This window comes from Rhinolophus ferrumequinum, chromosome 10 (genome assembly GCF_004115265.2).
Source record: "Rhinolophus ferrumequinum isolate MPI-CBG mRhiFer1 chromosome 10, mRhiFer1_v1.p, whole genome shotgun sequence".
NCBI classification, from domain to species: domain Eukaryota; kingdom Metazoa; phylum Chordata; class Mammalia; order Chiroptera; family Rhinolophidae; genus Rhinolophus; species Rhinolophus ferrumequinum.
In genome coordinates, this window is record NC_046293.1 from 2,747,739 (window position 1) to 2,772,146 (window position 24,408).

A 24,408-nucleotide genomic window follows, 5' to 3' on the forward strand; every position below is an offset into this window, starting at 1 on the left:
GCATCCTGACCGGAGAGCCCTCACCAACGTCAGCTCTTGTAGAGAAAAGTACCCACGCAGAGGACACTGCCACAAGCCTGTGACCTTCCTCAGCGCCCCCCGAAGGCAGCACCCGGCTGCTCTCCCGAGCTCCTCTGCACCCCCACTTGGTGCACCCTGTGCCCGGTGTACCCCTCGCAGGGGGGCCAACACGCATGTTAACTCACCTCTGCCAGTGGCTAAGTCACAGGCAGGGCCCCCACACCCTGCACATCAGACCACGAGGTCACGCCCCCCAGGTCACAGCCCCCCAGGGCAAGAAGAGCCGCTGCACTTGAGGCCATGGGGCCGGCCAGGGTCACGGGGCGCAGTGCCTGATGACTCACTCCTTTTCCAGGTCTGGTGTTGGCCATAATGGGCTCAAAGTTCCGTGGCATCTGCCGACCTGACACGACAGTGGAGCCAGCGGGGAATGGTGTGTGTGTGTGTGTGTGTGTGTGTGTGTGTGTGTGTTTGTGTACGCATACAATGTAGCCTGAGGAGGCCAGGGAGCCAAAATGCCTGCCCAAGGAATGAATCAGCACCCCAAAACCGTGTAGGACCCGAGAGCACATCGGGAGAGAAGTTTGGACCGTAATTCATGAATTTCCATTCAACAGAGGACACCCGTGTGAGCAAATAGAGCCACCAGGTTTGTGGCACTAAAAGGAAACCAGGGACAGCTCCCCAGGGGGCCTGGCCTGCGCCCACCACCTCCCATGAGAGCAGTCAGGTGGCAGAATGTGATGGGGACATAGGGGAGCCCAGAGAACCCACAGAGATGTCCATTTGACTGTCTAAAGCTTTGTTTCTTCCTCCAAAACATCCCCTTCTTGCAGCCCCAGGTCCAAACAAGCCAGGTCATGCCCTGGTGGGACCTTTCAGGGGCCCTAACGAGGAAACGATGTCCAGCCATGCTTGCAGCCCCATTTCTTTAGGGAGACTGAGCGCTGGCCACTGCTTTCAAAGGGATGGGCATAGTGAGGGAAAGACGTGGAGCCCAAAAACAGGAAACCAGCACCATGCAGAGCACTTCACACAGTGCTCCCCGCGAGGGGCTGCCAGCCCGCCCACCTGGTCCAGCTATCGGGCCTCCCCAGTCTGGGAGGAGAAGGGCAGGTCAGAAAGCCGCCTGGGGCCTCCGGACCCAGCCTTAGCCCGTGGCCACCCTCACTCAGAGGGAGAGAGAAGACGGCACGCGGCCCAGCCCACCACCCAGCCTCCAGGGAACTCGCTGGGAGGAAGGAACTCAGCTTCAAGGCTATTTTTAAACCCATAAAAGTAGAACTCTCAAGCAGGAGTCCTCTTGGCACACAATTCCACAGGCCCAGCCACAGCCAAAAATAAAAATCAAGTGATGATCCTTAAATAAAACTCCTTCCCACCGGCCAGGAGTGCAAACACCGGGTCCCTCAAAACGCTGTTCCCACCACCTGGCCAGGTGGGAGGCCTGCACACCTCCCTGCTCACTCAGGGCAACTCCCCTGGCCTCCAGCCTCCCAGCCTGATTGGCCCCTCCCGATGGGCCCCTCCCATCGTCACCGCAGATCTTTCCAGGAGGCAGAGCCACGCCCTCTTCCCAGGGAGCAGAGGTCAGGTCCAGAGCCAGGTCGGTGGCGCAAACCTTCACTTTCCGCACCAGGGAAGCAGAGCCCACAGGGACGGTCTGCTCCCTTCACCCTGCTTCCTTCACCCCTCCACGTAGGGGAAACAGCCCTCGACAGGCGATGACTCGCTTTTGTTGTAAACTTAAGTCTTGTCACCTCCCTGACATTGGCCTTCTGCTCTGTTATTTGCTGTTAGGCAGAGGCAACATTTACGGAACAGTGAACAGTATCAACAACCGTACTGACGGATCAGTAAGCAAGAAGCAGCAATGTGTTCAGCATTTTATGCTCTGACATGATAGGCTGTGCTGAGATGCTGGCGTCGCTGTGTTTCGGGCACATTTCAGGAAACTGCTTGGGGGTGTGGGGTGAGCAAGCATGGATCATGATTTTTCCCATGTAAAATAATAAGAAATAGGATCCCAGCCAGTGTTTCACCCAGAACAGCTGATTTTCAGGAACTGGTGACCCTTTCAGCAGAGATGGTGTGTGGCATCTCACCACCCAGACCTTGGCTTTGGGGCCCTGGGCCCAGGAAGTGCGTGTGCAGTCAGCCGCCTACCCCCACACCCTCTCTTTTCGGCCAAGCACTTAGCACCCAGCGGCAGAGCCCTCTGGGCCCCAGGCCTTTTCCACAGCAATGAGCTATTTGCTAAGTACCTGCTCCCTGCTCAGCACTGGGCTCGGGGCAGTGAAGGACCCCTGCTCCCTCACCAAGGGGAGACCAGGCCCTGAGTCACTGAGTGGGTAAGCCCACGAGGAAGCAAAGGTGGCATATACAGAACACATGCTTAGGGACCAAATACCAGAAAGGCTGAGAGCAAGGAGGGGTGCATCCGGAGAACCAGAGCTCTGGGAGGTACCCAGTGAGGCCTTGTAAGATGTAGACAGGGGTGTGCCCAGTAGAGGGGACAAGTCAATCTGTCCACCTGTCCACCCATCCATCCACTCACCCACTGACTGATCCACCCATCCGTCTGTCTATCCATCCACTCACCCATCCATCCACCCAGCCGTCACCCATAAGTGCACTGAGCACCCATAGCGGCGAGGCCCTGGGTCCAAGCTGTGGGAATTCATCGATAAGGCAGCAGCGACCTTCACTCCTTCTCTCCGGAGTCCCGCTCAGTATAGGAAATGAAATGCAGACGCAGGGTTCCTTACAGAGCTGGACGGTCAGGACACTCCCCACGTGCCACTAGACAGCCTCTCTCTGCCAGCCGGGCCTCATCCATGCAGACGAGGGTTTCAACAGGAGGGGCCAACCCAGGCGGTGGCAGAGGATGGGAAAGGCATGCTGGCCTGGCAGCTTCTCTGCCCACTGCACATGGGAGCTCAGGGGTGCCACCTGGAAGTGGGGCCCACACCCCCTTTCTCACAGCTCAGGGAGCTGGTGAGGTGTCCAGTGGGGCAGGACGCAGAGCAGTGATGAGAGAGCCACAGAACTTTGCATCGTTCCTGACCTAACGGCCCCCATGCAAATCGATTCTGTCATCTTCCAAGGCACCCGTCAGATGACAGCGCTGGACGCTGACAGAGCCGTGAAAACAACACAAACAGGAAGGCGTGTGCAAGCTCCCTCTCTGACTTCACCCCTCACCCCAAGACCCCCGGAGTCCTGGGCCCCCAGGAGCAGCAGTGGGGAGGCCCAGGGAAGGCAGGACCCAGGGGTCTCCCCACTGAAGTGTGAGCTGCAGGGCAGGGGAGGTGCTGGGCTGGACGCTGAGCCGAGGGTGCCCCGTGGGGTCAGGGGCCTCCGTGCTCCAAGGTGTGTCCTGGACAACAGGGAGTCGGGGCCAAACAGGCACAGGGAATGCTGACAGAGCAGGTTCTCGCGGGCAACGGGAGTGATCTAGAAAAATGAGATTCTGGCCAGCTCAGCAGGTCAGACAAGTAATTTTCTTAGGGGGCCAATGTCAGTTTTTCCTGGATAAATACTGTATGACATGGACATCCAGTCTAATCTCTGGGACCTGTCTTCGTCTCTGCTTGTTCCCTTCCTGTCTGCCTGGGTCACCCATCTGCCATCCTCACCAAAGGGCAGGAGCTTAATAAGCACATGGCCATGGGGGCAGCGCCATTCAGTCTTGGGCACGGAGCTTATCCTCTCAGGTCAACATCACCGAAGAACAGTTTTAAAACAACGAGACCCCCCAGAAGGACATCTGCAGGCCCAGGTCGGTCCATGGGGCAGGCCCCACGGTATCTGACCAACCAACCCCACACCCAGCACATACCCAGCAGGCCTGGATCGGCTGCCTCGCCTCTTTCGACACGTCCAACAGCGGGCAGCTCCCATGACCCCTTTCTGTTTTCAGAAGACGTCGTTGGTGAGAAAGCTCTCACTGACCCTGAACCAAGCAGACTGGCCCCACACCTGCCTTCGCTCCAGGGCCCTCTGTGAGGTCTAGGCATCCAGAGGGAGGCCCTTCGGCCTCAGGAGGCACCTGGCCACCCTCCTGCTCACCCCCCTGACCAGCTTCTCCAAGAAGCCCTCCCACAGGATAACAGCGGCCACACTGACCCACCGTGGGTCAGAGCAGGAAGGGAGCTTCTGGGAGCACTGAGGGCTCAGGAGCAAAGAGCGCCCTCTCCCCGAGTCACAGTCTCCAGGAACAATCACAGCCGCCTGCCCGTCTGCACCCATCGTGAACCCACAGGTCTGGCAATGGGTGGCTGTCGGTGGCCCAGAGATGATGCAGACCCTGCCCCTGAGGGCTCAAGACCCCAGGAGTGGCATCCTAGGGGAGCACCCTCCAGCTCATTCAGAGAGGACTCCACAGGCCCTCGCACCAACACAGGAAGAAGAAACAGCTCGGCAGCACAGAACCCGCACACGGGGAATGGAGCGTCAAGCTCCGCCTAGCCACCAGGAAGCCCTGAGGCCCCCACCCCAGCATTTCCCTCGAAGATCCAAATTCCACAGCGAGCGCTTTGGGGAGGAGCCTGTGTGTGCAACTCAGTGCTGGAGAACTCCTTTCCAAGCCTGCACCCAGCAGGCGGCGATACGCGTACACCCCTGCACAGAAACTGCGGGCTAGCACGGCTTTGGGCCAGAAGGTCGGGGCAATCGAAATGCATTTTGGGCTACACAAAAATGCACGCTGCCCTTCCTTTACCTATGGGCTTCTTTAATGAATTCAGGCGCTTGCCGCCCGTCCCGAGCCCACTGCATTTCCATTTCACATTCTTCATCCTGTGTCATTTTCTCCCAGGATCATCTGTTCCCTTCAATATTTAATAACTGAAGAACGCCGCTGTACATTTGGCTATTTCCTCCTCTGCGTGAGGAACGACAGTCTGCTTTCTGAGAGAAAGTACTCCAGATAATTGAATGGAATTTGAACACTGACCAGAAGGCATTTTACAGATGGGGCAGCTAAGGCCGTCACACTGGGGGCTGAGTCAAGAACTAGAAGCCTGGTCCCAACTTCAGACCAAAGCACCTTCCTTGCCCCATGTCAGCTCTCCCTCCTGCAGACCAGGAGGGCAGGGGTGGCCCTCCCCGGCACACGGGTGCAGGTTTAGTAGCAACCACAACATCTCTGTGGGTCCTTTCGTACACAACATGCTGCCCAGGTACTGAGACAGAAGAGAGTGGAGGAAGGGACAGGGTTTCCTGTACAAACTCCACGTCTGCCCGGGCTTTTCTGCCATTCGTTCTCCTACTCACTGAGCTCCTCCTACTAGAGGCTGAGGGTCACCTAGGTGTGCAGGGTCTACAAACCAGGTGCAGGCAGGCTGGCAAGAACCAGGAATGGTGTTGCGGGAGTGGTGGGGACCAGGAACCGTGTCCCCGGCCAGAGGCGATTGAGTCCCCGTGGACAGGGGACAGGCCACATCGACACGCAGACACAAAGGGGACACAGAATGGGAACAGCTCTAAATACCTCTTTGGAGAGATCTCCAGGACACAAGGTAAGTAAGAAGAAAGTGAGAACGTGCTATCATTTAGCTAAGGGAGAAGGTGAGACAAATACACATTATTTGCTGCCATAAAAAAGTTAACGGAAAGATAAACTGTAAAAGACACTTGGTTCCCTCCAGAGGAAGAAAAGGAATGGGGAGGCGGGGGAAAGAAAGGGACACCCGATTTCTCTGCATACACCTGGACTCTGGGACCAGGTAAAGTGTTAGGTAACAACAAAAATAAATGCAACTTTCAAAAGAACGCGTAATGGGACAAAATGCCATCTGGCACCTCCTGGTAGAATGCAGTAGGACACAGCATCACACCTGTGACACTCCTGACCGTATCTCCTGAGGGAGCAGCAGACAAAGCCAAACTGAGGTCCCTTGTACAAAGTAACTGACCCGCACTCTTCAGAACTTGACTCAGGAAACACAGGGAGACGACAGATTGCTGCTTCAGGTTACTAGAGACTAGAGAGGCATGACATGCAAATGTTCCATGTCCCAGGACTTTCTTTGGCCATAAAGGACATTACAGGAACAAATAGAGAAGTCAGAATAAGATCTTAGATTAGATAATGATATCATGTAAATGTTAGTTTCCTGATTCTGATAACCGCAGAGTGTTTAGATAAGTGTTTGCTTTCAGGAAAAACACACAGTACACAGAGCTGAAGGGACATCATGTCTGCAAATGACCATGAAACTGTACAGAAAATAAAAACACACGGATGGAAGGAAGGAAGGATGGGTGGATAGCTGGATGGGATAGAAAGAGAGACAAACAAACGTCGTAAAACGTTAACCTCTGGGGAATAATCTGGCTGAAAAGTACACTGGAATTCTTTTTGTACTCATAACTTTCCTGTAAGTCTGAAATTGTGTCAAATAAAAAGTTAAACGGAAAAAAAATCAAGCTCTAAATATCTGAAGCAAAAAAAAACAACAAAAAAAACCCCACAAAAAAACAAATGAACCCATTTGTTTTCGAGGGAAAAACTCCTTCAGGCGACTTTAAAGTAATTTAACTGTACATCCCTAGGGGGACACTCCCTGGGGACAAGGAATGGGAAATAAACACAATCTGTGTGGCGCTGGTGTTTTAATTGACTGTGGGGTGTGTTTTTGTGGAATAAAACAGATTAGTTGCTGGTGTCACTCACTCACCAGAACCAGCATTGTTTGGTGTGCAAGAGTCAGAAAAGGCGGATGAGGTTAAGTGAAGTCCTCACGGTGTGAAAGCAGGGACACTTGCACGTCGCGTGCACAGCAGTATTGTTCACAATCAGCCAAAAGTGGAAGCAGCCCCGTGTCCACTGAAGGGTGACTGGACAAACAGCGTGGTCCATCCACGCAGCGGGTATCACTCAGCCTGCAACAGGAAGGACGTTCTGACACCTGGCACAGCGTGGACAAACCTGGAGGCCATCATGCTCAGTGAGACAAGCCAGTCACAAAAGGACACACACCGTGTGACTCCACTCCCACGAGCTGTCACATTCATAGAGATGGAAAGAACGGTGGGTGCCAGGGGAATGGGAGTTGTGGTTTAACGGGGACAGAGTTTCAGTTTCACAAGATGAAACGAGTCCTAGAGATGGTGGTGGTGACGGTCACATATTGGTGACAGTCACACGCTATGAAATGTACCTAATGCCCCTGAACTGTGCACTTAAAAATGATCAAGATCGTAAATTTTATGTATGTGTGTGTTTTACCACAATGTCTCTTGAAGAAACCCTGGGTGTAAATTTGAATTATCAGAATGAACTCATGAAGCCCTCGCTCAGCCACTGACAAGGGACAGAAACAGCAACCAGCAGCGACCCTGGAATCCTGTTGGTCTCTGAACACCACTTCCCACCACAAGGAACCAGGAGGGCATCTCGCTGACCTGACCTCCAGGGAGACCGTAGGCCTGGCGATGAAGACACGTCAGCGAGGTTTAAACCCACAGTCTCATGACACCAAAACCCACAAACGCTCCACACCCTCATCAGTCACCTTCGGGGTTTCTCTAAGTAGAGAATCAAGTGATCATTTTGAAAACTGGAAAATAAAGGAAAAATTCAAGCACGTATTCTGCCTTTCCTGTATGAAGTATCGCTCGGAGCAACCAATTAGGTTTTCAGAAACATATCAGTTAATAAATGGAGAAAGAGCAGAAGTAAAAATTGACTATTTCACAGCCTCTAATGAGATGATGGGTCGAAGCCTTAACGATGGAGGTTGGGACGCTGACGAGAGCAACTGCCTCAGGGGTGCACACACCACGAAGGGGTCCTCCCAAAGGTCACCAGTTCCCAGCAGCCCCTTAGGACTGGGACACGTTAGGTCACATGGTGAGTCCATGGGACGCCCTGGGCAAAGTCCAGAGTGGAGACCCCACCACACACAGATGGCCTGGCTCCTCAACAAAGAGCCGAAAGAGAGGCAGAGACAAGCGGCAGAGCAAGACACTGAAGGGAGCACACGCCAGTCACACGCGTGCAGCTTCTGCAAAACAATGAGCCAAATGGGGATATCTGAGCTCAAGTTGGATGTCTGATGATATTTAAAAAAGGCTTGGTTCTTTTAGTTGTGACATCAGGCACGTGGCTTTTGTTTTTAAAACAGAATGAGCTGCCTACTAAAGTGTTTACAGATGAAATGACAGGATCCTGGCAGGCATGTGCGTCAAGAGCCCCTGGGGCAGGGCTGTAGGTGGGGCATGGGGGAGAGCGGCCCACGAGCCCGTCCTGCTGACGCGGGTGGTGGGTGTGCGAGAGGTGCGTGCCACTACTTACTCGCTGTGTCTGCCTCTATCTGAAATCATCCATGATTTAAAAGAATGCCCCTAAGTGCCACACCAAGGCTGTCCAAGCTGAACTCTACATTGTCACACCATCAGCCACCCAGGAGTGCAGTGAGCCACTCCCTGAAGCAGAGGACAGACCCCGAGGACCGGTCCGAGGACGCCGGCAACGCTGCTGCTCCATGGTCAGGAGCCTCCTTCCAACAAGGAGCCCGTTCAGCCTGATGGGTGCCCCTGGGGGTCCCCGCTGTCCTGCACACCCATCCCCCGACAGACCCTTGCTCCCCACCCGCGTCTGCGTGGTAACCCCTTCTCCAGGAGGCCTCCTGCTCCCCATACCAGTTGGGGGCTCCCATGGTAGCTGCTCCCACAGACCCTTCCCCTTTCACTGACAGCACTTGGCTCTGCTGGCTCATCCAGCCTCACGACACCGCCAGTATTCGGCTGCTTGACACACAAAAGGCAATTTCACGAGGCTCCGTCCCCTGAAGCGGTGGCACTGTGGTGACGCCTCACAGCAGAATCTGTCCAGCTCTGCTGCTCGGGCCACCCAGAGCAGCCTCCATACACGGGCCCCCGTCAGCACTGACGGGGTGGGGACGGCCCGCCCCTCCGTGCACACAGACCCTCCCTGTGGAGCTCAGCACAAGCCAAGGTCAGAGGCACCGGATTGCACGGACCTAACCAGGACCTAACCAGGCAGGCTCATCACCGTCTGCAGCCCCGGCTCCCCCCGCCAGCTTGGCGACAACCTCGGACTCGTGGGGACACCAAGTCACCACAGGGCTGTCCTCAGAACCACGGGTGCTCAGCTCTGCAGGAGACACACGTACCTGCATGCACACAGACCTAACTGCCCCCCACACACGTGCACAGAAGTGCCTGCTGAGGGGAGCGCTGACCAAGAAAAGGGGTTTGGAGGGAAGACCGGCTGCAGCACCTGGGCGGCGGGACAATGTGTGGAAATGCAGTGACAACCATGTCACCCATTTCTCAGGAGAAGGAGGCAGCACCCCCCAAGGCCTCCCGCCACAGCTCCAACACCGCCTTCATCTGCAGCCGAGGGGTCCCACGTGGCTGCAGAGCTGGGGTGCCCGTGGCTAGAGCTGAGACAACACTTAGTGTGTGAACAACGAGGGACCCACAGGACGGAAGAGGGAGACGACTCAGGTGAGGACACGGAGAGGCCAGAAAGGGCACCGGGCGGCGTGGTCCCGGGCATCAGCGGGAGGCCCTGGCCAGGCCTGACACCCGGAGGGAGCTGACCTGCCCAGGGCCCTGCCTCCTGCACCTGGACAGCTCTCTGGTCAACGTGGCTGAGACGTGACTGGCACACAGGGAGCAAAGCGGCTTCTTCCTGTATTTTTTCAAAGTGTCCCACAGTGAGGCACGCACGTGGCTTCAGGGCTAGTCTGCCCGGTTTAGGACCTTACCCAACAGTAGGGCAACTATTCACTTAGCCCTCCATGCCTGGGTTTCCTCACCTGTAAAGCAGGGAGGACACGGAGTGGTGAGAGGATCAAAGGCAACGCGTGAAATGAGATACTATCTGTACGGAACCTTCCGGAAGGATCTTTCTCGTCATCACCACCCCAGCCCCTTGCAGCAGGAATGTACGGCTAAGCAGCACAAACAGCTGAGCCCCGATGCAGTGCGTGCGGCCAGCAGACAGACAACGAAATCCCATGCTGTCCCTCCCAACTCGATGTGTAAACTGAACAGAACAGAGCAAAGATAACATCTCAGCTCCTTCAAAGCTCTGAGGAGTTCTGAGTTAACTGCTGGAAACAGTAACACAACGCACCAGACGCACTAAAACAATCACATTTCCCAGGGAACATTTCATTCCCTCCCTGGGACACTCTCCTTTGCCCCAGAGAACGACGACATCGTCACCGTGCAGAGCAGCAGAGGCAAGGTCAGGCTCAGTGGGCAAAAGGCCATGCGTGATGTCCACACGAGGCTGCAACTGTCCCCATCACGAGTCCAGTGACAGCTGTCGTGGGCCAGCTACGCTTCAGCAAGACGACGTCCGTGCTGCACCCCACCCTCCGCCCCCACTGGTACTCACGTAAGAAGTGTTTTTCCAACAAGGCGATTTCCAGGTGACCTTTGATCTCATTTAGTCGATCAGACTCCGTCCGGTTGAAGTCCTGGACTCCTGCAGCCATGATGAGGGTCCCTGGACCAGCCTAGAAGAAAGACAAGTCTTCAGAGGAGCTGCCTCAAAGCATCCTGTATCCACGCCACCAATTCCTAAGGGGCCGTGAGGACCCCATGTCTGCACAGGCTGGGCCCAGAGCCCCCTGCCCCTCCGCCAAAACCCCGGAGACAAGGCAGGCGCAGGTTCCGCCTTAAAACCCACATCAGCTCCCCTCAGCTTCGCCGGCTGGCAGAAGGGACATCTGTCAACAGGGATGAGCTCGGAGCCCCGGTGAGGCGGCTCAGAAATAATGACCAAGATTCAAACCAGAAGCCTGTTGCTCACAACACTGCCCTCAGGCTGCAGGGGGCAGGACATCACTGAAACCTGCTGGCCAGCGTGGTAAGCTCCCGGGAGAAGGGTGAGTCCAGCCACAGGACCCCAGGGAGGCGGGGGGAGGCCAAGTCCACTGCCAGGCTGTATAAACCTGAGAGGTCAACAGCTCCCAGAGGCCTTGTCCTGTTCCACAGAGGGCTCATTAAAACCAGCACCTGGCATCCCCATGGGCTGACGGCAGGCTCTGGTGACAGGTGACTCTTGTCTACTGTCTCGCGCCCAGGAGCCTAGCCCAGGCACAGTGAGGGCCACGTGGTTCACACACCGGATACTTCTGGTCTCCCCCACAACTGCATCCTGCGCCTGACCTGGTACGGAGTGGCACCATGTACCCCACCATGCGAGGGGGACCTGACTTCCCAGTCTTGGTCTCCACGACCCCCCTCTGGGCTGGGTGAAGGTGGAAGGGGACACGCAGACTGGACAGGATCCAGCCCTGGAGGAGCAGCCTGGTGAGGCTGCAGCCCAGGAAGGAGGAGCTGCCATCAGGGAACCTGCAGGTTCTGGTAAGACCCCCTGGCCTGTGACTGCCCCGTCCTGGCACTTGAGCCATCGGCCTTCCAGCTGCTCTGCCAACTGGAGCCTGAGTCCCCAGGGCAGGACCAGGCCAGGTTTAGCTGCTGCCACTCAGGCCTGGTGGGGCACCAACTGGGAGACGGTGGCAGTGGGCAGAATGTAGGGTGACGCCACCTGCCCTGCCACGGAAAAGATGAGACATGCTTGCCTGCAAACAAAAGTGTCCCTCCCCTGCTCATCCCCCACCTTGGTGGCCGAGGGGTGGCCACACAGCAGCGGGCAGAGGCTGGCCCGGAGGGCGGCTCGGCACTGATTCGGAGGCAGATCACGCAACTCCATTACATCCAGCCACCTCCCCACCAAAAGCAAAGACGTCCTGCGGTTTACTCAGCCAAGTCCAAATGCACTCACCCATGTCCTCGGATGGCTATAATTCGTGTCAGTCTCTGAGTCACTGGAATTAAGTCCATCTGGAAATTGCTCAGAGCTTCAAGAACCCCTACAGGGGCCCTGGGTTGAAGAGACCTTGGCCCTCAGCTGGGAGCCCGCTGGACAGCAGGGGCGGTCAGGGCTGCTCAGGGGAGCTGACCAGCTGGCAGGGGGGCACCGATGGGGACAGCAAGGCCCTAAGGGTGGTGCTCCGAAATCCTGGGGTGTGAACCCCTCCGCGAGCCCCTTGGTCGCCCCAGGCAACCCCTTCTCAGACCTCTCAAGATCAATGCTGAGCTGGGGGTCGGGGGCCTGGACGAGTAAGCTCCCCGAGGCTGCAGTGTGGCCGCCATAAAACCAAGGAGGTGGACCCGGCCACTTCTTCCAGCTGCCCCAGAACCGCATCTTCCAACTCTGCCTGTGAGCGTCCCCCACAGCCTCTCGGTGAGGACCCGCTTTCTCCTGCTCCGGGAGGCGTCTGCCCCTCTGCCTCCTGTCCGTGGGTCACTCTCCATGGTTCCCCTCAATTCTAGACTCGGGTCCTCTCCTCCGGCCACCTCTCCCCCTGGCCTCTGACTCCTCGGTGACTCGGGCCTCAGTCTCCCGTCTTCATCGTCAATGGCCCTCCCCACCCCCGGCCACAGCCTGAACCTGGACGTCACCCCAAACGGCTCCACCCTCTCCCTGTACACCTCGCTTCTTGGGCCCCTCAAGCCCACCTGCCAGCCCAGAACCCACTCTTGGCCTCCTGCCCTGCCCCCTCCCCTCCCCCACTGGGTCCAGGACACAGACAGACAGCCCACGAGAAAGTAAATACGAATAACGTCTGACACACAACAGCATGGATGACCCACGAGGACACTGCTGTGTGAAACAGGCCAGTCACAAAGGGACAGATCCTGCAAGATTCCACTGATATGAGGGACGGAGAGGAGTGGGGTTCACAGACAGACAGTCGGGTAGTGGGTGCCAGGGGCTGCGGCCGGGGAGGGGCTAGTGTTCAATGGGAACGGTGTCAGTTTGGGAAGATGAGCCAGTTCTGGAGATGACGGTGGGGGCAGCTGCACAACCGTGTGAACGTGCTTAATGCCACTGAGCTGTGCACGTAAAAAGGATTAAAATGGTAAATATAATATATATTTTATCACAGTAACAAGAATGAAGCCTAAACACACACACACAGATGACCACCTTCCCTCAGAACAAAACCAGGGAACCACTCAGAGCCCCCCATTCCCCAGCCGGTGAGCAAAATAGAAAAGCCTGAGTGAGGCCAGCTGTGCCTGTGGCCAGGGTGTGGGACACGGGCCCTCTCGGCAGCTGTGGAGGACACACTGCACACCCAAGGGCACTGACGCCGCCGAGAGCCTGGGGCACCGAAAGGCTAAAAGGAGCAAGGACACGTCACATGGCGGGACCCCGCATCCACCCACCCCACCCAGGAGAAAGAGCCCCAAGAAGCACCAGGAGGAAAACGAGGGTGTCTGGCTCACACAGGCCCTGTGCTCCCACCCTGGGTCCCTCGCAGCCTCGCGGGTCAGCAGCCCGGCCCTCAGGGCAGCGTCTGGACGGGAGGGGCTGCCAGCCGGTCACCAGCCACGGCCTCATGGCCAAGTGAGGATCCGACCCCAGGCCTGCAAGACCCCCTGTGCTGTCACCCTGCCACCTGTACTCGGACACGCACATAGGACCGCTGTGCTCCAGGTCAAGTCTGGATCCCCACGCAGACAAGTCCTAGAGCAAGGCCGCTGCTACCAATGCTGGCTGGAAAGACAGACAGACAGCATGGAGCCAGGAGGATAGTCCGGGATCCCTGCCTGCCTCTGTCTGTCTCTCTTCCTCTCTCTGTGTCACTGTCACTCTCTCACTCTCTCTCTCACACACACACACACACACACACACACTCTGAGCTCAGAACCACATGTGGGGATTCCTGTTCCCGAGAGGCCCACCCTCGTCCCAAAGACCATGATACAAGAATCACGGCCCCCAAGCCCCCAGGCTGGCACCAGCACACAAGGAAGACACATTATCCTTGCAGGCCAAGCCTGTGTTGCTCTGTGATATAACCTGCACTAGGAGACACAACGAGAGGGCCCCAGCCTGGCAGAGCAGCCGCCGCCCCTGCGGGGACACAGGCAAACGCCCGGGCAGGCGCTCCCCCACCTGAGCAGCAGCCCGGGAGAGCAGCCTGGCTCTCAGGAGGCAGTGCCAATAAATTATTCATTCCTGCCAGGAGCTGACGCGCAGGCCTCTTCTTTGATAAAGCATGAATAATACAAGGAGCCCAAGAAGGAGAACGCACACAGGCCATGTCTGCAAAGAAAACCTGGCTCGGGTGTGCGGAGAGGAAACCAATGGGCCACCAAACTTGGTGTCCACGCCGGGAGGTCACCCACAGGAGGTGAGGGACGGCTCTGGGCTTCCACGCTGGCAGTGGCGAGGACTCAGGCAGCCGTGCCCACAAGGCGAAGAGGGGGCCACTGAGAGCCTGCCCCACCCCATCCCAGCGAGGGAACCCCAGCTCCCACAAGGCAGCGCCCACTTCCCTCCGGAAAGGCCTGCTTCCCTCCGGAGCCGCAGTGCCTAGCTGAGGTGCCCACTGGGAATCTGCTGCCCCGTGCAGAGCGCCCAACCCACCCAGTCTCGGCCTGGCTGCAGGGGGTCAGGGACACGTGCCCTGGCACAGCCAGGCCGACCTGAGGGCCGCTGGCCCAGCCGATTCCAGACAGTGCCCTGTCCACCCTCCCGCCCCCCAAGTCAACGCTTCCAGGGGTCAGGCTGGGGCGTCGTCATCACGTCTACATGAGAAGTTTACCAACCACCCAGAAAACCGATGAGGAAGGAAAGGAAATCTAGCTGCCGGACAGATCCTTGGTAAAAAACCGGCTGTCTTATCCTGGACATGGGGACGAACCCCAGCAGACGTGAGGGGCAGGGCAGGTGGAGGGGGAGCAAGCCCCCTTGTCTCCGACCAGCCGGGCAGGACGTTCTGCCCAAGTCCACGCTCGGCCCGGCCACCTGAGGACGGGGCACCCCACACCCAAGGCGTGGGGGGCTGAGGCTGAGTGGAGGGGAGGACACGCCAGCCCCGGCGCCACGAGGCAGACTCACCGGGTCCCTCAGCTCCTCGCTGTCTCGGGGCGAGGTCCGTGGCATCTTCAGGGGCACGTCATCTCCGCATTCGGTGTCCGAGGCGTTGGGAGACTCGGCTAGGTCAAGGAAGTCATCTCTCTTGTGACCTCTGAACCTGATTTTGTCCAGCCTCCTTAGCATGTTCAGCACTGAGCCCCTCTGCTTTACCTTAACATGACGGTCGGGGTCCCTGCAAGAGAAGAACGGGGAGGCGTGGTCAGGGGGTCACGCGCCTGCGGGCCACCCGCCCAGGACAGCACACCTGCCAGCCTCGCAGATACAGTCCTTCCACACATGGCTGCAGGTCCTGAGCCCTGGGCTGCCACCCAGCCCTGTCCTCAGGGAGTGGCCCTTCTGTTTCCCCAGCCGGCTGGGCCAGCGGCCCAGCTCCTGCCACTCTCACCTACCAACGCCAGCCCACCGTGTGCCCCCCCAAGGCAGAAGGAAGCCAAGTCTCTCAGTGGGACCTTCCTGGCCATAAAGATGGGGCCAGACTGGTACAGCGGGGCGGCTGGACACCCTGGGGAAGGGTCGGGGAAGAACTGTAATGAACAGCAAAGGGGGCCAACCAATCTCACCAGTTCTCCTCACCGTTGAGAATGTGACCAAAGCTGTGGTTAAAGCTGTGGCCACAAGCACTGCCTGGGACAGACACAAGTGCCCAGAAACCATCAGGACACTAGGCCTTGAGATGTCCAAGGTGCCCCTCTACACCCAGTGAGGCCCTGGCCTCATGCCCCCTTCCCAGGGACACGGTCGGCCCAGGCCTCCCTTGCTCTGAGAAGTGTTCACACACATGCCTGTCCTGGTGGGGGTCACACTGCGGGGGTTGCACTGTGCCCACATGGAAGGCACATACAGGTTTAAAAACGAGTACACACCCAGGGATGGACATGCCCTGGGGAGCCTGCTCCTGCCCCACTGCCCTAACCAGCCACGAAAGCCCAGGGGACTGCCCGGAACCCCAAGAGGCCAGGGCGTGAGTGGCCCTTCTGCACGTCTGAAGCCGCAGCAGGGCCACGTAGCCCAACCATAGTCCTGGTCACAGCAGCTTGGCAGGGGCTGCAGGTCAGGGACCTCCCACGTATCCCAGCCCCTCACCTTCTGCCCTGGGTCTGTGCAGAAGTGGGGGGGTTCTGGGCACACCTGGGCTCAAAGCCTGTTCTGCCGACCCCCTTTCTGAGCCTCAGCCTGCACCTCTGAAATGGGAATAACACCAGTAAAACTGAAGCACCCTGAGAATTCCAGATGACACACATCGAGGCCTGACACTGGGCCTGGACCCAATAAACGATATTATTTCCACACACAGCCGGCAGGAAGTGGGGTGAGCAGGATGGAATCCATCAAGCCAGCGCTAACCGCCCCAGTTGGGGTATTTCATGGAGAACCACAAAGGCGGGGAGAAGAGCTTCCTGTTTTGGACTGGGCGGGCACAGAGTCTCCCAAAGGCCCATTAATCACAGGCCGGGGGCGCCGTCTGCAGCCCTGATGTGCCTGCCCTGCCCTCCAAGGGCTCCCACTCCCCTTGGCATCACTGCTCATGGCAAGAAAACTTGCTAACAGTAAGGCTCACAAGACCCAGGTCAGAATGTAGGTGTGCCGAGGTCAGCTGAAGCGTGCAGCATGTCAGGGAAAGGGCTGCAGGAGCTCCTGGGACAGGTGCTTCTCGGAGAGCACTCAGGAAACTCTAACGTGTCCCAATGTGGCCCTGGTGCAAAACCACAGGAAACCCAATGCGTCCCCTAGAACCCCAGAGAGCCCAGGGGTGTGCAGGGCCGTAGGGCGGGGCAGGCTGCCTGGGTCCCTGCTCGCACAGGGGGTGGGGGTGGGGGGTCACATGACCAGCCATCTGGAAAAATATCTGTGTACAGGAGCTGTGAACTCCAGATAGACGAAAGGTTACGCAAACTTAAAAAAAATACAAACCAAAAGAGAACTTAGTGCTTATCGAGTCCCTAGGGAGAGAGGGTAACGGTCTATTTAAGAGACAGAAAAAAATAATCACGAAGTAAAAAAAGTCCAACAGCCAACTGGACAAAAGTAAACTTCCATTTGTTAAAACAAACAAAAAAAGGCAATGAAACGGGATATGCACAGCAAATCTGGTATGTGGAGGCTTAACGTCTTTGTTATGAGACAGCTTGAAGAAATTAGTAAAAATGATGGGACCTCAGTACACAGACGAACCAACTCCCTAAGCAGAGGGATTTGCGGCAAGAGGAAATTTACCCACTACGATTACTCGTGCAAAAACAGCCAACTGAAAAGGAAACAAATGCTGGCCAACGTGGCCGGAGGCAGCAGGAACCGTGAACTCAGCTGCCCCCTGAAGCAGAGGTCCGCCTGTTGAGACACATCAAACCCAACAGGTGGACAACGTCTCACTCCCGCGAGACGCGACACAGCGGCACTGCGATTACCCACCCCCACGCGGGGCAGGGCAGGGAGCCTGGAACATCGTGCTGGACTCAGGCAGCATGCTGTCCCTGTGAGGGACAAAGGCAATGATAAAGTGTGGCTTCCCCGAGGTCACGCAAACAGGGGTCTAAAAAAAACCAAAGGTAACACAGGAGCCTGTGTTAGGGTTGCAGGCTCAGAGGTGGTTTGTAAAACTTCTCTCCAAATGTCCTATAACACTTTCCTATTGTTTTTTAAAGTAAAACAAATAATAATAATGAAATAAATTAAATACACGGGTAGAGGAAATGCAGCCATGTAAAATGTTACTTCCTCTCATTTTCAGAAAGACCCAGAGATTCCTGTCACCTGGCACCAGACAGGCGGCGCTGAGGTTCCTAAGCTTGGAGCAGAAGCATCTGGCTGACACACCCCTGAGGAAGGCAGTCAAGTGCTGCTGTCACCCAGCCAAGCTCCGCTCCCTGCAGGCCTCTGCTTAGGGGGTTCTCACACTCCCTGAGGCTGGCGCCGCCTTCCTTCCCAATTCAGAACTTGCTCCTGCAAGCAAATGAGGTGGCCGTACGGGCAAGGGGACAAAGCACCGAGTGTCTGGCCCTGCCACCCTCAGAATGCAGCACACGCCCCAGCCTCAGTGCCCGCGTCGGGACCACGCACACTTGGCTACCCAATGGGGCGTGTCCTCCCAGCCACCAGCTCACCCCAACCCCGGGCTGCTCTGCTGCTACTCACATCAGCCCACATAGAGGGGTCCAAACACGCAGCCCTCCCGAGTGAGGGGTCCCCAGGGGGTTCGCTCCCGTCCCCAACACCCTGCTCCCCACTCCCAGACTCCTTGGGCCCCTCAAATGCATGGACGGTGCACGCTGCCGTTAGATCAGGACCAGATGCCACAGCACCCCACCATCCCACCGGGATGGCACCAGCTGCCAGCAAAGCCCTCCATGTTGCACCCCTGCACTGGGCTGAGGCGTGGTCCCACCCCAGGATGACCTCATCCCAATGACGTCTGCAAAGCCCGTTTCCAAGTAAGGTCACATTCACAGGTTCCGGTGGACACGAACTTGGGGGACACCATTCAACCCAGTACACCCTCAACTTTCAGATGAAGACGAAGGACCCACATGGATCGTTGTCCATGGAGACAGAGCGGAGGGCTGGATCTCAGACACCAGTTGTGACCCAAAGAGAAGCTTTCCCCACAAGGCCGACGTCCCGTGAATCCATCTCGACAAACCTTACCTGCACCCCCCATTCTGGGTGCTGTTGCCAGGTGTCCCCCTACCCCAGCCCCCCATCTAAGCCTCCCTTTATCCAACCAGCCACCCACCCTGCACACCTACCCCTGTCTCCCCAAGACCCATGGGAGGAAGCACCTCCTCACATGTCCCCACCCAGAACCGGCCCTACTATGCACCCATAGGCCCACCATGGACAGCTCCCTGCACACCCACCCCTCAAGGTACATCTGTCACTCAGAGCAGTCCCCGCAGCCCTCGGAGGGGTACCCTCCCTGTACCTCCAAGAGGGAGGAACACTCCCTGGCCATGACTATTCCAGACCCCTGCTCAGAGCATGGCAGTCTGCAAGGAAGCTGTAACTGTCTGCCAGAGAGCAGGTGACACAGGAACAAGCTGGCGTCCAGGGCAGCAGGGTTCCCCAGCTCCAGGCAACACCTGCTGGGCTCCGGGCCCTCTGCACGCGGGACTGGGTCCAGCAGAGCTGGCTACGGACACAAAGCACCCTGCCCTGGAAACCCGCTGAATGGCTTCTGGTCACACAAAGGCAGCAGTGTCTAAGGGACACTGGACGTGGAAACCACAAAGGACTTTATTTTCCCTCCCAGCCCTAGGTTTTAAAAAAAAACAGTGGTTCCTGGTCCCTGCATTTGCCACGTCCCAGCTGTTCTCCCTCCACGTGCAGGGCACGCTACTCCCAGCTGCGCGCCGTCTGCGTTCCGACAAGCACTCAGCCGGGGCCTGGCTTCGTGGGCTGTTGGCCTGGTGGCTCGCCTGCTGATCCCGGGATAAACAGTGTCTGTTCTCCCACAGGAAGCAGCCCTCCTCCTAAACCACGTTCCTGCGTGGCACAGATGTTGAGCGAGAACTGAGCACTTCCCTCCACCCCACGCCACGCCGGTCCCAGCTGACCCCATGGTCCTCCGCCAGCTCTGTCCTCTGGGAAGATGGCCCCAAGCCCCAAGGTCTGAGCAGTCTGGGATGGCAGCTGTGAATTTCAAGACTTTGCAGGGGGAACAAGAAGGCCAGGGAGGAGGCATTGACCAATCCACACCCCAAAGGCCCACGTCCTCGCAAGCTGTGCCCCCGGGACCCCAGCACACACAGTGCCGGGCGGGCCCTGCAGGGAAGGTCTGGATGCCTGAGACCCACAAGGCCCGCGTGACCGCTGATGTTGGCTCAGGATGTTGGCGCACACCTGATGGCCCATGGGTTCCCCCAATTCGAGGCCTGTCTGGGAGCCACCTCCCTCACCCTGGGCACAGTCTGCGGGACCCCAAATGCTCCTGGCGTCAATATGGAGGGTCTGCTGACTCTCAGCCCCACACCCACCCGCCTCCCTTAGAGCGAGCTGCTCTCCTGCTTCCTGTGGGGCATCTCCTGGTAGCTCAGCGCTGCTGTAGGTCAGAGCTCATCTCAGGGTCCTCTCACCTGCCGGCATCCATACCCACCAACTGCTCAAGGCATTGCCCTCAAAGGAGACCTCGATCGCATGAGATCGTGTGATCAGTCCACAGCCACCCACAGCAAGCACGGCCACCCAGCTGCGACCCAGGCCCCACGCTACGCCCTGCCTGGCCGGCACAGGCGGCCACAGGTCCCCACGGAGCCCCAAGAAAACAGACCCTGCCGGGCTTCCCTGCCTCCCCACCTTCAGCTTCAGCCCTGCGGAGCCCCCGGGGGTCCTCGTTTGTTCCTGCTACGGAGCCCAATACTTCCAGGTCTGGGACACCTCCCATCCTGGCCCCTTCTGAAATTCCATCATCCCGGTTGGTTTGCAGTCCTGGGACTTCCGACTAAGCTAACCCCCTTGTTTCGGATCTGTGCCCCCAGTCCCCCCGTTAGGATACACACGCCCCTGAGGGCGGGGGCACAGCCCTCTGGGTGATGCCCAGGCTCTGGCTGCAGGCACTAGCTGGCTCGTACTGGGCATCACAAACGCTCATTCGGTGAATGAAGGAATGACGCGCTGACTGGGCTCTGAGTCCACCACTGCGGAAAGCTTTCCTGTGGCAGAGGCCTCAGAGCAAAGGGCCGTCCCGGGACTGTCCTCGAGCCTTGCCGAAGGCTCCCTAAATCTGTGAACACGACGGAAAATTTAAATCCAAGGCTTCAACAACCTGGGTGTTTTTCCAGGAGAAGGCCTGCATGGCTCCCCTTGGAGAAGCATCGTCAGGGGCTTTCAGTCTCACAAAGGTCAGGAGAAAATGCCCTTCTGCGAAGAGCTGACTTTCTCTGCACTATAACGGGAAAGCCACCTCGAGGGGCAGGGCAGACGGAGGGCAAACCCTGGAGCAGAGCCAACACCAGCACCGGGACCCCCCCAAGAGCCAAGGAGGACCAGGAGAGCAGGCCAGGGACAGCTGGGAGGGTCGTGTTCGAGCCGCACTCCCTCCTCCAGGAACCGGGATCACGCCTGTGGCCGAGAGAGGTCATGACCGTCCGGGGTCTAGACCCCCAGGAATCTATGTGCAGAGGTTTGTAATAGACCTACCCCGATATAACCTGTACAGCACACGTCATAAATAATGAAGAAAACACACACCACTCTAACGTCACGTCCATGGAGCCAACGGACGCTCACAGAACGTTCTGCTTCACTAACGGCTGCTGGACCTTGCTCTCCAGTCAACCATGACTGCAACTCACAAACAGTATGGTTCCAACAGGAGTGTCTCTGCTGTTTTGTTTATAGTAACAAGACACAACAAAGGTGACCACGAAGGCACCTATCAGAACCTTACTTGCGAGTGTAGGACGTGACCAATTTCCTTGCTGAAGTAGATGGCAGTTTTCTCATGGAAGAGTATTTCCTCGATTTCTCTGTGCCATTCAGAGTGAATGACTCCAGACGTCACACACGTTTAACTTCATCTGCATACCGTGTTTCCCCGAAAATAAGACCTAGCCAGACATCAGCTCTAATGCGTCGTTTGGAGCAAATATTAATATAAGACCGGGTCTAATATAATATAATACCTGGTCTTATACAAGATTGGGTATAATATAACATAACATAATCCAATATAACACTGGGTCTTATATAAGAAAGGGTCTTATGTTAAATTTTGCTCCTAAAGATGCATTAGAGCTGATGGTCCGGCTAGGTCTTATTTTCGGAAAAACACAGTATTAGCATTTTCTGTCATTTTCTTAAGTCTAGGCCACCAACAAAACAAGAAGTGAAGTCCTGGTTGGTCACACTTGCCCATTTCTGTGGTGTAAATACCCCCGTGGCCATTTTCAAGGCACCAAAGTGCTGGCCACACCTCGCTGGAACAGGTGCTGGTGGTTAGCACAGAATGTCCATCACCCGGACGCGAGAGATGCAAATTCCGTCCAGATCAAACACAGTAGGAAAACATAGTGAAATAACTCAGAAACGAGGAATTTCGAGTATTTAACACCTTTGTTTTCAATATAACGTATCTAATTGTAAGTTTACATACTTGCACTTGTATTGACGGCCAGCCCACAAAATTCTTGAAGCTTGAACCACGGCTCCTGCAAGCCGGGATACACCAGCCCTGGTACACCCCCTCCCGTCCCTCCGACCACATGCGCAGCAGGGCATGGTAACATAGGGCCCTCACTCCGTGCTGAGCTCTGTCCTAACCCTCAGGAGATCTTGACTGCAGGGGTTAGCTGCAGCCGGAAGCCAGACCTGAGGGCGGCATGACCTTGGGTGTGTCACACAACCTTTCTCAGTGGCCCAGGCTCGTTCGTTTATAAAAGGATGTTAACAGTAGTCCCCACCCAAAGTGCGGCTGGAGAATTCCATAAAATTGTCCTGAGAGGACTCTGCTACTGCCCAGCAAGTAGGAGAAACAACGGTGAAAACTCAGAACTCCAGCATTTAACAAACATCGCTACCACCCTCAGTAGCCATGTCTGCATGCATTATTGCTACTTCACTTTTGGGGTGCTGTTTGATGGATGAGGGAAGTGAGGGTAAGAAGTTCCAGGACACCCTGAGAATCCCAGTCATTACCAGCTCCAAAAAGGGAGGGTCCCAAACCCAAAGTCCAAGGGCCAGGCAGGAAGGGAACGTGTGTTTTCACTGTGCCCCAGGCCTCCCCTGGGCCCCAAAGCCTACATGGAGCCCTGAATCTAAGGCAAGAATGACGCTCCCACAGTCGCTCACCTCCCCAACCACAGGTGTCATCATTATGTCCTGGTCACAACACTGAGAGAAAGTTGGTTTCAACTATTGTGAAACCAAGTGCAGATGAAGAAACTGAGGCTAGGGAAGGCAGATTAAGGGAGAAGTGACACATGAGGAACATAAACCAACCTCACTCACTGGACTCCTGAGCCCGTGCTTGCCCCAACCCTAGAGAGCCCAGCTACCCCACCCTCCCCGGCACAGGCCTCTATTGATGCATCCATCACACTGTATGACAGCTCACAGGCCCCTCTGCCTAGGAGACTGAGTGGCCTGGCAAGTGGCCACACAGGTGTTTACTTAAACAAAACAAAGCTAGCAGGAATTCCTACAGTTTAGGAACAGGGAGATAAAACCTCTGTGTTGGACAAGCAAATAAGCTAAGAACAGGAATTCATTTCTAGGGGGAGCAGCTTCTTCAACGGTCTCCATCACTCTTAGCACCCAGGACTTGGGAAACCCCAGCCAAGGAGACAGCTGGTAGGAAGCACCTTCCAGATCCCCAACATTCCTCATGACTTCCTACCATGGCCTCGGACCAAGTTCCTAAAAGCAGAAAGGGGTGCCACTGGCAGCTGTCTAAAACCAGGTTGTTCTCTGAAGCATCTCCGTAAAATGCTGCAGGAGACGGAAGGCACAGGGCCAGCCTCCATGGTGCTCGGCAAATCTGTAAAGGGCCTTGTAGGGACAGAGCCCCAGAGAGCAGTTTCCAGGCTCTCGGCCTCACGTGGAATGGTGCTGGCTCGGTTATTAGATGGCCGTCAGCTGTGGCTAGTTGGCCGTCAGCTGTAGCCGGTTAGCCAATTGGCCACTGGTACAACTGCCACGACGGCGTTGGTTGGAGAGTCGGTCGGTTGGCAGAAAAGCAGACAGCAGGTCACACGTTGTGTGAATCCAGCCTCCAGTGAGACTATAGTGGTATGACTCCCCTACCTATGGCTCCGTGGGTGTTCCTTTTTGGCCTCGCCACATCCTGCGTTCTTATGTGGGGAGCGGGAGCAGAGACCCCACAGGCCGCCCCGCACAACAGGCCCGGTCCTAAAGGTTTTGAGCCGGGTGGCCACACAGCCTGTCCTATCTTCTCAGCTCTGTTGTAGCCATGAAATGTGGGGTGGCTATGGATCAATTAAACACGATTTACAAAACAGGCAGCCGAGAGCTGGGTTGGGCCACGTTTACTGGCCCTCGTCTTCAGGCGGGCGATCCATGCCTAACAGAACAAGACTCTCCAATAGGTCCCAGGACTTACTGGCCTAGTGAAGGGAACTGCGCAGGCCAGCAAGAACCCGGGCCCTCACTAAGCACCCGGCGCCCATTTCCAGTGGCGTGAGCATTGCACACTCATGCTTGGGCCTCACCACCATCCGGCCTTCTTAAGGAAAGGGGTGAGGGTCCATGGTGAGGCCGGGCAGCCTGGGTACTCTCCAGGCTCCCTGGGGCCAGAAGGAGCTCGGTGAGGGAGCCCCACATGTCTTTGTCCACCTGGGCGTGTATGAGGTGCTTCTCCCCCACCCCCCATGTCCCACCTGAGGCAGAGTGGCTGCTGGAAGGAGAGCCAGCTCTGAAGAGCCACTGGTGGAAGGTATTGCCCACCCCCAGAGGCCACCATCCACACAACTGGAACAGGGCTGCCCCTC

General features: G+C 56.8%; 1 protein-coding gene across 3 annotated transcripts in view; it reads right to left on the bottom strand.

The window, feature by feature from the left end:
- Nucleotides 1-24,408, bottom strand: part of GRAMD4 (GRAM domain containing 4) — a 73,007-nt gene that overhangs the window by 25,345 nt on the left and 23,254 nt on the right. For all 3 annotated transcript variants that reach the window (XM_033117405.1, XM_033117406.1, XM_033117404.1), the window contains exons 2-3: nucleotides 14,930-15,140; nucleotides 10,403-10,523 (exon numbers count right to left, since the gene is read on the bottom strand). In XM_033117405.1, the coding sequence (XP_032973296.1) occupies nucleotides 10,403-10,523; nucleotides 14,930-15,140 (332 nt within the window). The remainder of the gene's footprint in view (nucleotides 1-10,402; nucleotides 10,524-14,929; nucleotides 15,141-24,408) is intronic.